At 39.9% G+C, this 13,068-nt stretch overlaps 1 protein-coding gene across 1 annotated transcript; it reads right to left on the bottom strand.

Annotated features, from left to right (window-relative positions):
• Positions 1-2,625: 2,625 nt before the first annotated feature.
• On the bottom strand, positions 2,626-12,782 carry blk (BLK proto-oncogene, Src family tyrosine kinase). The gene is made up of 11 exons (XM_056294170.1): positions 12,710-12,782; positions 12,160-12,253; positions 11,924-12,022; positions 9,831-9,934; positions 7,640-7,789; positions 6,964-7,116; positions 6,139-6,318; positions 5,419-5,495; positions 3,705-3,855; positions 3,075-3,206; positions 2,626-2,828 (listed from the first exon to the last, which is right to left on the bottom strand). The coding sequence occupies exons 1-11, from the start codon at positions 12,780-12,782 to the stop codon at positions 2,626-2,628; spliced, it is 1,416 nt and encodes a 471-aa protein (XP_056150145.1).
• Between the last annotated feature and the right edge of the window lie 286 nt (positions 12,783-13,068).

The following is a 13,068-nucleotide window of genomic DNA, read 5'->3' on the forward strand; positions in this document are numbered from 1 at the left end:
GTTAGCTCCCACTTCAGGAGAGGAGTCTTGTCTATTTGTCATACGCCAGATGAAACACAATGAAATGACGAAGCGTCTTTTTATGCATCACTTACTTGTGCTTATCTCTTGTTTATGCTCAGACGCTGGTTATATTTACACATACATAAAGGCTAATTCTCATAACCAATAATTGAGGGGGATGGACTGAAAGTGACGCTTAGTGCAGTGATGGAGTGAATTCAAGGTGACTCTTGTCAGTGTCACTTCTCCAAACTGAACTTCTACATGTCATCACTAGTCCCATAATAAAACATTATGGGAAATGAAGATATAAGAATGACGGTGAATTAAAAGAAAATGTCTTGCATCATTTGCTTTGGTCATCTCTCTGGCTGACATACAAGATCTTCCTCTCGCGCTCGCTCAGCCTTAATAGCTGCTCTCTGTTTGTTTGGAGCTTTTTGTATTACAGCTTTACTAAATTATATCCATATAAAATTGCAATAGCATTTCGCTTAAATTAATTTTTGTCTTAGTTAGTTCAGTTTTGTCAAAGGTAAAATAACCCTTTATCCTTCACCAAACCAAATTCGGTGCTTAAGTTGTTCTGGCTGTTACGCCATGATGTATTTTCCCTACAGCTTTGTTACAGTGTGTATATATATATATATATATATATATATATATATATATATATATATATATATAATTTTTCAGTGGCTAACTGCCAAACATGTATTTTTGACCAGCAAAAAGTTTAGAGCCCAGCATCTAGTAAAGCCAGTGAGTGTGTTGTGTTCCAGCAGTAGTGTGGCATGAAAGGAATGCTGACTCACACTTCCTGTTTCCTGTACGCTCAGGAAGTGGCAGGATCGGCCCCTGAGTGGTTTGGCCATTCCCCTCTCTTATCTCATTAAAACTAGCTGGTCCCCAAGGAAAAACGTAGTTAAGAGGATCAAAACCACTGTGCTCTTAAGAAGTGAAGCATGATGCAGTTTTTTTCTTTTCTGAATGGCATCCTGTCCCGGATTCCGTTTCAGTTTGTTATTGATGTGCAGTAGGATGTCATAAAGATTCATATTTCACCGCGGAGAGCAGGCTAACCCATGAGAGGGTGTCCTTTACACTACATAAAGTCTTGTTTTAATGTAAAGTTTTACAGTAAACATTAACGCTCTCACTCTAGTTTCACATGATGTCAAAGTAAGAGTATGCCTAAGGTTGTACGTCAACCGTAATCGAAAATTCAAATCCAAAGATAAGTTTGTTTCCTGTAGAGACATTAACACTGAAAAAGGAAGTGTTCAAGATGATGTCTCATTCTAATTTACCACTTCTTTATAAATGCCACACTTTCTGAGAGCTCGGTTGGAGGATCTCATCTTCCTCTTTGTTTTTTTTTTGTTGTTGCTTCTTTCTTTGGGGTGGCAGGGCTCAGGAGGTAGAGTGGGTTGTCTAGTAATCGGAAGGTCGCTGGTTCGATCTCCACCTCCAGCAGAGAGTGTGTCGAAGTGCTCTTGAGCAAGACACTGAACCCCTAACTGCTCTTGATGAGCAGGTTGGGGCCTTGCATAGTAGCCTCCACCATCAGTGCATTAATGTGTGTGTGAGGCATACATTGTAAAGCACTTTGAGTAGATAGGTAGATTAGAAAAGTGCTGTGCATGCAGTCCAGTTACCATTTATTTTTGTTTTGTTTTTTTTTTGTTTTTTTTTTAACTTGATGGTGGTGCATGACAATCGAGCTCAGTTTTACAGTTTTTCAATAATGGTTTGGTCATTATAATCAAACTCTGACATTTTATAATGAGAGACATTTCTAATAATATTTATAATGATCAAAATCTCAAAAATAAAAAAAACAACTGGCTTTCATTTATAGATGACAACATTAGACACCGTGAAGGGTGTCTGATACTGCAGCTCTGTAATACTAATGCAAACACCATTCATTAAAATACAGCTGCAAAAACAAAAACAAAACATCATGTAAGTGTGTACTTTTATTTTTTAAGCTGATGTGACATCTGCCACTGGTAGGATATCACTTAAAAAGTGTCTGCTTTGTTTTATCACCCGAAGCTTACGGCTAAGGGAATCGAAGAAAAAGTGCTTACTATGCTCTGTGTAGTCTCGGGTTGATTGTTTCTGTACCACTGGAAAATTTTGTCATGTGATTTCCCCCGATGGCTTCTTCAGCACGTCCAACTGGCTGTTTAAGTGATCTGTCCGGATGTATACTGTATTTGCATATCCACGTATCTATATATCCAACACGTATCAGTCTTAATTATGTCTTCATACGTCATAGGTTGATAATATTCTATCAAGAGGGATAGCCATCAAAATTTGGAATAAATTCGGAATAATAAAATTGAGTTATTTTACATTAAAGTTTTGGTGTAGTCAGCCGCTAGCAAGAGTAGAAGCCCTGATTTGGCTTTTACATCCTTTGAGAATGTGGGCGTAGAACTCTCTCCATGAAGACGGAAATGTCTTGGAAAAATAAGAAAACAAAAGAAAGATTGCCTGTCACGAGGGCCATGTCGATGTACTGTCCATTGAGGTTCCACTTCTGCCTCTGGGACATTGTAAGACTTTTGTTCCCTCTGCACCTCAATGGCAAATCCCCCCCCCCCCCCCTCAGGGTTGCATCTCATATTGTCCCTCAGTGGAAATGAAAAAGTCGTTGAGGGTGCACTGCAAAAATTCAAAGGTGGGCCTGTCCTCAGACTTCTCCTTCCAGCACGTCATCATTAGGTCGTAGAGCTCCTCCGGGCAGCCCTCGGGGCAGGGCATCCTGTAGGACTTGTCCAGGTTTCTGATCACTTCTGGGTTGGTCATCCCTGGCCAAGGGAAGATAATCACATCAGTTTGTTTTTGAATTTGATGGAGATGTTTACTGGGGATATTTTGGGCAGCTTTTACTTATGTGAGTTGATCTGATATAAGTACCTGAATCCAAGAAATATTGCATATAACATTTAACCCAGTTTCTGCACAAATCAAATGAAAGTGATCAATTGTACTGCTGAAATTTAGTTGCATGCATGTTTGTGTTTCTATATTATTTCCTTATGTTTTCTCTGTACCTGGGTAAGGTACTCTTCCATAGGTGACTATTTCTGTCAGGAGGATTCCAAAGGACCAAACATCAGACTTGATGCTAAATGTGCCAAAATTGATGGCTTCTGGGGCAGTCCATTTAATAGGAAATTTAGCACCTGCCATCCAAAGGAGAGAAAATAGAGAGAATTAGAGAAAATAGAGAAAATTAGAGAAATAGAAGAAAACTTCTGGCTGGAATATTTACGTGTGTGTGTGTGTGTGTGTGTGTGTGTGTGTGTGTGTGTGTGTGTGCGTGTGCGTGTGCGTGTGCGTGTGCGTGTGTGTTTGTTTGAGGGATGCAAATGGTTTGAGGCAGCAGAAACCTGATTGTTAGTGCCTCGAATTTAAGATAGTATGCACAAAACTGCAATCAACAATCAACCTGAAATATATTTATATATTTGCATTAGCTGATAACCCCTCCTTCAATAATTTTGGCCACAGGATAATTACATTAGCGGCATCAAACTCTTGGACCTTGTGGATTTGAAGGATGCAAAATAGTGCCGATGTTGCATGTGAACTTTTATAACCATAATTACAAACAACTTCCAGAACCCAGCAGGAATACGTATCTGATCAGTTAGGTGATAGGTATGTCCTGTGTACTGTACCTTCCTGGGCTGTGTATTCTGTCTCTATGATCCTCGCCAAACCAAAGTCTGCTATCTTACAGTGCAGAGTCTCATTGACCAGTATGTTGGCCGCACGCAAGTCTCTGTGAATATAGTTCTTCCTCTCAATGTAGGCCATGCCTTCAGCTATCTGTTGACGGAAAGAATGGAAGAAAGGGATTGGAAAGAATATTTCATTGGAGCTCTAGATCAAATACAAAGATTAAATGCAATATCCATCTGTCCATCCATTATCCAAACCGCTTATCCTATATATGATTAATTATATTTATAGTTATAAGTATAGTTAATATACAGTAATTAATCAAATAATAATTCTCTTAAAATACAATATTCAGGTAATAAATTATATCTATATGAGAATATCAGAATCATGTTTATTGGCCATGTAGGTTTGCACTACATGGAATTTGACTCCGGTTTCGTGTACTTACTTTCTGTACTGTCAGTGTACTTAACATAGAATAACAACACAACAATCTTCAGATATATACACAAGTTGACCTATACAGGTGAAATAAGAGGTGATAAAGTGCAATGGTGCAGAGAATATATTTTAATATCTTATATAGATATATACAGTATATATGAAGTATGTGTGTGTGTGTGTGTGTGTGTGTGTGTGTGTGTGTGTGTGTGTGTGTGTGTGTATGTGTGTGTGTGTGCGTGCACGCGTGTGTGTTTTTGCAGATATGTGTAATCCACTAATGTCCATATTTACTTTCTTGTGTACATGTGCATACAAACACATCAGTGAATTGGGTTAAACAGGAAGTACCAGCGCTCAGGAAGCTACAGCAGGCTGGTTTGTGTGTGAGAGTGTTTGGGGGAGTGCACTGTGGATGGAAAAAAAACAACATCATTTCCTGTCCGGATGTTAATAACAGAAACAGGGCAAGGTTTTCCAAACCAAAAGAGCAATTTAAAAAAAAGGGAAATTTAAAAAAAAAGCCTGTGATAGAAACTTCACACTTGGTGTTGACAGTTTCTACATGTGTTGTACACAATGTCTGGCGTTCAAAAAGGACTCTACTGTAAACTGTCTTGCTGTAGCCCAGCTATAAATAGACCACATTCACAAGTAGGTTATAGTTGTTATGCCTTTTTTTTTTGCAGCTTATAGTACAGAACAACAATAATAATAATTGATAATTAATAATTGTATATAGCGCTTTTCTAAAACTATGTTACAAAGTGCTTAAAAAAAGAGTGAGGAACTGATGGTTTAACCCATGGCTTCAGAAAGCAGAAGTGGGGAGAATATATTACAATAAGTGGTGGTTGATATTTCTGGAGCGCTTTGAGTGGCTGTTGCAGCTAGAAAAGCGCTATAAAAATGCAACTTGATTGATTGATTAAGAAATGCCACTGCCTTCCTACCATATTTTTTCCACAGACAACGGGAGAGTGATTAGTCCTCAAAATGAGTTATGAACTCATGAAATGCACCGGGGGGCACAGTACAGAATACAGAACACACTGTATTTGTCATTTGTATACATACAATGGAATTCACTCTCTGTGTTTAACCCATCCTAGCTGTGTAGCTAGGAGCAGTGGGTGAGTATGTGTTGGTGAGTGTGTGTTGGCATAGTGAGTGTGTGTTGGTAAAGATGAAAGAAATTGTCGACTTTTGACGTTTGGGTCATAGTAAAGGCAGTAAGGGGTAGTAAAAACGGCATATTTCTCCTACTTGTGCCGACATGTCGATCAGTTTGGTTAGCTTCAGCTTATTTCCCACATCTGTTTTAAGAAAGTCAAGAAGGCTTCCTGTGAATGAGGAAAAGAGAACTGCCAGTCACTCTGAGGGAGAACTGAAAACCATAGGGCAGTGTACAGGATGATAATTTTTGCAAGTTTACGATACAAGCCTGATTTCGCCATCAACTCTATTACCTTCTGGCTAAGGTATTAGCCATTAGCGGCTGCAAGCTAGGTAAAGCCCGGGTTAGTGTCTATATGTACCGTTAACTGATGTCATATGAAATAACAGGAGCAGTGTACCTGCTGTCAAAGCCATGTGCTGTAATACCTTTGGATTATGAGAAAAGGTGCTGATGTTTTCTGGATTAATTAAAGCACTGAAATTGTCTGACGGTTTAACCGTTCCTGAATGTATTTTGTAGGCATGCAGGGTTTCCATACAGTTTTGCACTAAAAACTCAAACACACTGAAGCAGCATCTTTTTTATGTATTTCATGTGAATTTGAAAGTGGCAAACCTGGCATCCATAAATTGTATGCAGAAAGAAATCACAATTATCACTCTGTGCATGTCCTAATTAATCTTAGACCTAATTATCTCTCTCAAATACTCTAATAGTTTGGGTCTCTCTCTGTCTCTGTCTCTCTCTCTCACACACACACGCACACTCACACACAACCATATATGTACACACACTCACACACACACCATTGCACATGAACTCGGTGACGATGAGGATGGGCTCCTTGGTGACCACGGCGTGCAGGCGGACCAGTCGTTCATGCTGGAGCCGCTTCATCAGGTTGGCCTCCTGTAGAAAGGCCTCTGGCTCCATGGTGCCCTCCTTCAAATTCTTGATAGCTACTTTCTGGCTGTTCTTATAGAAACCTAGGACATTACAGACCACACTTTGCAAAATATATCTCAAAACTGTTGTTTTAGGTCATTTTAAAGTTAACTTTAAATTTGAAGGTGTGTGACAGCTAGTCCAACATCCAGGTGGATGTTATTCGTGGCTGATGTGTGGAATTACATGAACATATGCATTGGTTTGCATCAATGGGCAAATATTTAAACATACAATAAAGAAGAAGGTGGCACCCCTTAAATCTGCCATGACCCATCTAAGAAAAATACCCCCCCACACACACACACACACTTTTGTAAGACCTTTTTCAAATTTGTTTGAATTTCGTCCGACTTGGGTGGATTTAAGTCGATGTGGTTAAGAATTACTTAGAGGTGCTTTACCAGATTTACATGGTATTTGCCAAGTTTGCCATCAGATCAACGTCAATGCAAACATGTCCATGCAAACTCAGCTACTCGGTCAGTTATCTGATGTTAATACTGACACGCTTGCTATGATAAGCTATGATTTAGGTAGGCTCTCCTTCAAGTCTGACAAAGCACATCTACGGTGTACATCTGACAAAAGTCATCATGGTCTGGAAAGGGAAATTGAATACATCCTTTAGAAAAAGGGGGACCATGCTTTTTTGCAGCATTGAGTAAACGGACAACTTCTCTTACCCATCCACACTTCTCCAAACTGCCCAGCCCCGAGTTTCTTCACCATTTTCAGGGTCTCACGTGGTATTTCCCATTCATCCTGTGCCCACGGTGGCTGTGGTGTGGCAGACTTACAAGCGGCGTTCAGCCGCTGGCACAAACCATCTGCTGTACCTGTATCCCAAGCAGTTTTCAACAAGATTAAGTCAAACGTGGTTGAATTGGCGATGCTATTTTGAATGAAGTATTATTATTTTTTAATTCCTGCAGTGCATGCACCTTATGGAGAGTCCATCCTATAAAAAGACATGATATAATAATGTGTTTGAGTATCATATTTTAATCATACAATGTCACAAGCGTGTATGTGGGGGCTATATTTGGGGGAAACGTGTTGTTCCTGTCTCTGTGCTTCATAAGCCGCAGCACCTTGTGAACATGTCAGGCTCTTGTGGGTTAGTCAGTGGAGTGGAAAAAAAATTGCTCCTCTCACACAGGAAATACACAGCACTTCTAGAGGGGGCGTACTTCAGATTTGAATCAAAATTGGGTTGACTAATAATTCACAAAAAAATGACTAAATCCGCTGGGAGATCGCTGGGAGACACGTGCATTATGTTCCACATCTTCCATTCCCTCTGAAACATTTGATGAGGGAGAGATTTTATTCAGTGGTCTCTAAGTGTGTATTACTTACGGCAGTAATGTTTAACCAGCTCCTGCAGGGATGGGAATGTGGTGGATGGGGAGATGTAGAAGCCACCTTTGTCCAGGGAACGGATTTTGTAGTGTTTGACCACATCTCCTTGGGTCGAATCGGAATCTCTGATGGACAACGAGAAGGCCCCTTGAGGAACAAAAGGCATGTGACTTGGAGAGTTCTGCATACTGACATGCACGCTTTGTACAGACGGTTCAGAGTATTAACGAGTACTAACGATGTGACACACTGACTTCTTAGATGTGACACACCTCAGGATCTTCACTTCTCCCTCACTCACGCACAAACTGATATTTAGGGCACTTTAACGCTTGTGCACTTGACGTTCATGTGCTCAGTTCATGTGCTTGGTGTCAGTTCGCGAGTGTGTCCTGTTTCTCTAATAAGCTAAAGCACAGTGCGCTTTATCTGCTTCTTAAGCCAAGACCGACACAGAGCGATATTTGGCCAAGTGTTTGACACTTACCCCCCCCTCCCGGCCCCCTGCCCGCCCCGCTAAAAAAGCACCACATTAGTGTTGTTTCGATGTTATCTTCATTGGTTAGAAAATTGGCAAGCTTTATTTTTTTCTACACCTCCACTAATCTCTCTTAGCCTCTCTCATATGCAGTCACTTGGTAACAGTTTCATTCCAGATGGGATTTCAAACATCGACAGTTACAAGCAATACGTACTCGTTCACATTTGATCTACTCAAACAAACCAATCTTTTCATAAAGGTTTGGAGTGTTTCTGATGTGTCGGCTTGCTTTTCTGGGTTGTGAGTTAGTTAAAAACGTGATTCAGGTGCGCTAACTTTAGCTCGGTTGAACTGGTGCAAAAGCATCCATTTTACCAGTGCTCCCTGTCAATCAGGATACGATGTGCGTAATAACTACTCTATTGAAAATCTGCCATCAATAGCAGACCTACTTCTAATTACAAGTAAGACAACGATCCCGTTGTTGAGCCAAAAAAGATTTATGTTATTATTTATGAGAAACTTCCCATTTTCTGAGTTGTAGTTTAGTCTATCTAAGACATAAAAAAATATAAACTTTTCACTGGTTGTTGAAAGTGGGTCCCAACCAATGTAATGATGCAAGATGGAATTTTTGGCAGGACCATAAAACGGTGACCAGTCCACGAGTCAAGCCGCTCGATCTGATATATTTCATGCATATGTAGCTCGAAAACAGACATCTCGAACAATGTTAAGTGCCTTAAAATGAAAATTGACCGTATGACACTTAATGAGAACAGTCATAAACATTCATAGACTCCTTTATGTTCATGACAGGTGTTGTGTCATGGTTATGACGGCGTCATGTCAGTCTTGTGCACACCCCTTCAAGTAAAGTTTTAGCGCCTGAGTGAGTGATGGAGTTTCCCCATTGGTTGGACGGCCGAGTTGGAGGTTCCCCATTGGCCGTTGCTCCTCCATAAGGAATCGGCACGAACAGTTTTCCATTACATCATCAGCTGTTCACAGAACCGATGTCAAAGCAGCCGCTTTTTTAACGTAGTTGCTCAAAAACAGCCGTTTAATAAATGTAGTCATGGTCCAGCCATATACTAGGTTTTAACCTAGTCTTGTTTTATGATAAAACGAAGGGTGTGCGCCACACACCGACATATTTTGTTTGTTACTTTTTACATACAGGCAGTACAGATACTGACTACACAAACTGTACCTTTGCATATTAACAGCGCTTTAATTCGACTGGAAAGCTCGGCAATATTTAGATACGGATTTTACAAACAGAAAAGTTGCAACAAACGGGTGCGTTGGAACTACACCCACTCATGCCAGGGTGGATTTGCTTGATAGCCACCACACCGCATTTTTCTGTTCACAACAAAGTCACGAAAAAGTTGTGATTCAGATCTATGAAATTGTGTGACCTTCTTTGATCACCACTGTCTTAGAAGAATAATGCCATATATTTCAGATAATCCAGTTTACGCTGTTGTTCAGAGCAGTTTATCCTCAGTGACAGAGTAGTTAGTTGTAAGGTGTTTTGCTCACACAACTCTGTTAACAGGATTGAATTGGGACATTTCCAATAAAGGAGGGTCACTACAGTGCTGGAGCATCCTGACCTGTTGTGTTCCTTTGTGGAGTCGAACATTCATTGTATCTTCATGTTTTCTGAATGATAAGAAAAAAATAAGTGATGATAATCACCTTTACTGGTCTCACTCTCTCTCACCAGGAATGAACCTGGTTTGTTTCCTGGAGCCAAAAGCAGCCGTTCGGACTCTCTTCTACTTAGGCCCTTGAAGAACCATCTGCAGTAGAGACACCATAGTTAGGTAAAAATATGTTTTCGCGTCACTGTTGTAACATGACAAGCCCTTAAATCTATTTTTGATGATAATCCCTGTGACGCTGAAAGTGCAGGTTCACAAAGCTTTCATCTAGAGCAGTGGTTCTCAACCTTTTTGGGGTCCTGGACCCCCTGCGTATTTTTGATCTACCCTGAGGACCCCTCCACCTGATCTTGGGGGAGGGGGGTTGCAATTTGTTAGAAACAGTAGAAACTGCATTTTAAATTGCATTATAGCATTTATTCACTCTTTGGGGCAAAAATAAGAGCTTTCAGTTGTAACTTAGATATAGTTAACAAAACAGAATTCTTATGCAGTAACTTTCAGATATATGTAACAACAGAAACACTGATCTAGAGCAGTGGTTTCAACCGGGGGTCCGCGGACCCCTAGTGGTCCGTGGTGTAATTGCAAGGGGTCCGTGAAAATAAAATATCTTTAATAAAAAGATCCTATGACATTTATAGAAATAGGATTATTTTACTCAAATGTGACTGAGACCTTTATCTACCTAAACTATAAAGGGTAACAGGACTTTTTTCTCTAATATCATCTGTTTCACAAGTGTAATTTATTGTATTTTAATAAGAGATCTCGCTCCCGTTTGCATTGTTAAAAGTTACTGCATAAAAATTCTGTTGTTACATATATCTGAAAGTTACTGAATACATATTGTTTTGTTACATATATCTGAAAGTTACTGCATAAGAATTCTGTTATGTTCACTATATCTAAGTTACAACTGAAAGCTCTTATTTTTGCCCCAAAGAGTGAATAAATGCTATAATGCAATTTAAAATGCAGTTTCTACTGTTTCTATCAAATTGCAACCCCCATCCCCCAAGATCAGGTGGAGGGATCCTCAGGGTAGATCAAAAATATGCAGGGGGTCCAGGACCCCAAAAAGGTTGAGAACCACTGATCTAGAGGACAATGAAACAAATTCAGTGCAAGCTGTATCATTTAAAAGGCACAGTTGTCAGGGAATCAGTTGTCTCTCTTCTTCATTTTCAAAAATTAATATTTTGGCGGTTCAACATTTCTATGAAGCCATATTTCCTTTTAACTTGACTTCTGAATTCAGTTTAGTTAACATATTTACTCGTCATTTTGAATTAATGTTCCGTTATCGCTGGTAACAGCGATGGGTTGTGTTGTTGAGTATATCTGTTGTACAACAAAAAAACATTTTTTGTGCATAGTTATGACTATGATGAAGAACCTCGTGGTTGCAGTGCTTCGAAAAACGTTTGTTCACCGCTCCTTCTCCTCATTCACTCTCTGGCTCGCTCGACCAACACTGCTCTGTCGCTGCCCAATCTGAGTCAATGGTGCACGACTCACATTTACAGTGGATTTGGATCAGGCAGTGTAAACATTTACCCAGCTTCATTATATTAACAAAATAAAGACAGGGTTGTGGTTAGACCAAAATGGTCGCATAGCAAACCTTTTATTTTTGGAACGTGCAAGTTCAGATTAGACTTTGTTGCATTAGTGCAGCCTAGGAGGCTGTGCACCCACAGACTGACAGGCAAAAAGTTTTTATTAGGTAGATTTTTTTAGCTTGAGCGCTGCATGTTGAAGACTTTTTCCCCATATTTATCGTTCAATTGACTTGAGCGCTGCGCAAATGTCTTATAATGGCAGAAAAAACGGTTTTTCTGTCCATGTGCATCTGTTCACTGCCAATCTCCCATACTACTGGGCCTGTCAGCCTAATAATTTTTGTGCACAGTTATGACTGTATGATCAAGGACTTCTCATGGTTGCGGTGATTCAAAACCTTTGAAAAACCTGTTTTATACCGCAATTGAATGCCAAATCCTCAGCTGGTTTTTCATCTAAATCTGAGCACCAGAGAAGGGGAGATACAACTGGCGGGGATGTGCACTCTACTAGGTGACTTCTTCTGGTTAATGTTGTGTGTCGCATTGCTGTTGAACTTACTTTTCTACCTCTAGTGTATCTGCTCTGGCCACATAAGTACATGGTATATAGCCTTCATCCCCCGTCACAAGGGATCGAGCTAGCCACCAGTCGTCATTTCTAGAAATAAACCAAAAACAGAAAAATCAATTTGGACATGGTATAATATGACCAGTCATTTGTAAGTTATGACTATCTAATGCCAATTGTCTCCCTGCATATAAATGCACTGTAAGATTAAGAAAAAGGGGACTTACTGCTGCAAAACCTTAAGTCTGTCTCCCTTTTTGAATGGTAGATCCGCGTTGTTGGTTGGTTTGAAGTTATGCAGTGCAACAACAACATCTTCATCTAAAAGAAATTAACATTTGATGTTGATATGAATGATGACGCTGGCATTCAGTTCAGATGTCATGAAAAGTTTTTCATGTATAATGTTGGGCTGCCATTTTGAGCATGTGTAGTGTCAACTGAAATGCTGGTTGGCAGTGAGCGGGGCTTGAATTCAAAAGGCAAATATAACAATGGGACATTTCATGCAGTAATACTTGATACGAGGACTACCGTCCTGGTTTTGAATGTGAAAAAAGACTGACCTTTTCTTGAATTTGTCATTATTAATCCAGAAAAAAAAAAAGCAAAACTCGTAGTCAAGGATTCTTTTTGCCAAATAGAGCCTCCTCTCAGTCTGTCAGTTATCACTACACAGCAGCCCTGCACAGCATCCTCATCATTATTTCACCTTTGTGCATTTCATGCTCAATTTTTTGTATTTCATGTTTCGCATAGGTGATTTAAAATGATTACCATTATCTGCAGGAGTCTGGCTGTTCCGTGCCTGAGGGGTGGGGAAAAAAGTCTTTAAATAGCAATTGTTCATAGTTGAACTAAAACACAAACACTGTGTTATGTCTTATGTGTACACATTTACACTGTGTTCTTTATATGAATGTGATGGAAGAGTAGTACTTAAGTACGGTTTGTTTACTATATGAGTCAAGTTGCCGGATGCTGGCGAGCTCTTCTTGGTCACGTAGAACTTGTCATCTTGCAGTTGTTTCTGACCACTGCAACTGCAACCCATCCTCAATGTCTGCAAATGGAAATAGTTAAGTTAGAACTGCGCTGACTAGTCTAACACATCTGCCATGGTCATACTGTCACCA

This window comes from Lampris incognitus, chromosome 15 (assembly GCF_029633865.1).
Source record: "Lampris incognitus isolate fLamInc1 chromosome 15, fLamInc1.hap2, whole genome shotgun sequence".
In the NCBI taxonomy this organism is placed as follows: Eukaryota; Metazoa; Chordata; class Actinopteri; order Lampriformes; family Lampridae; genus Lampris; species Lampris incognitus.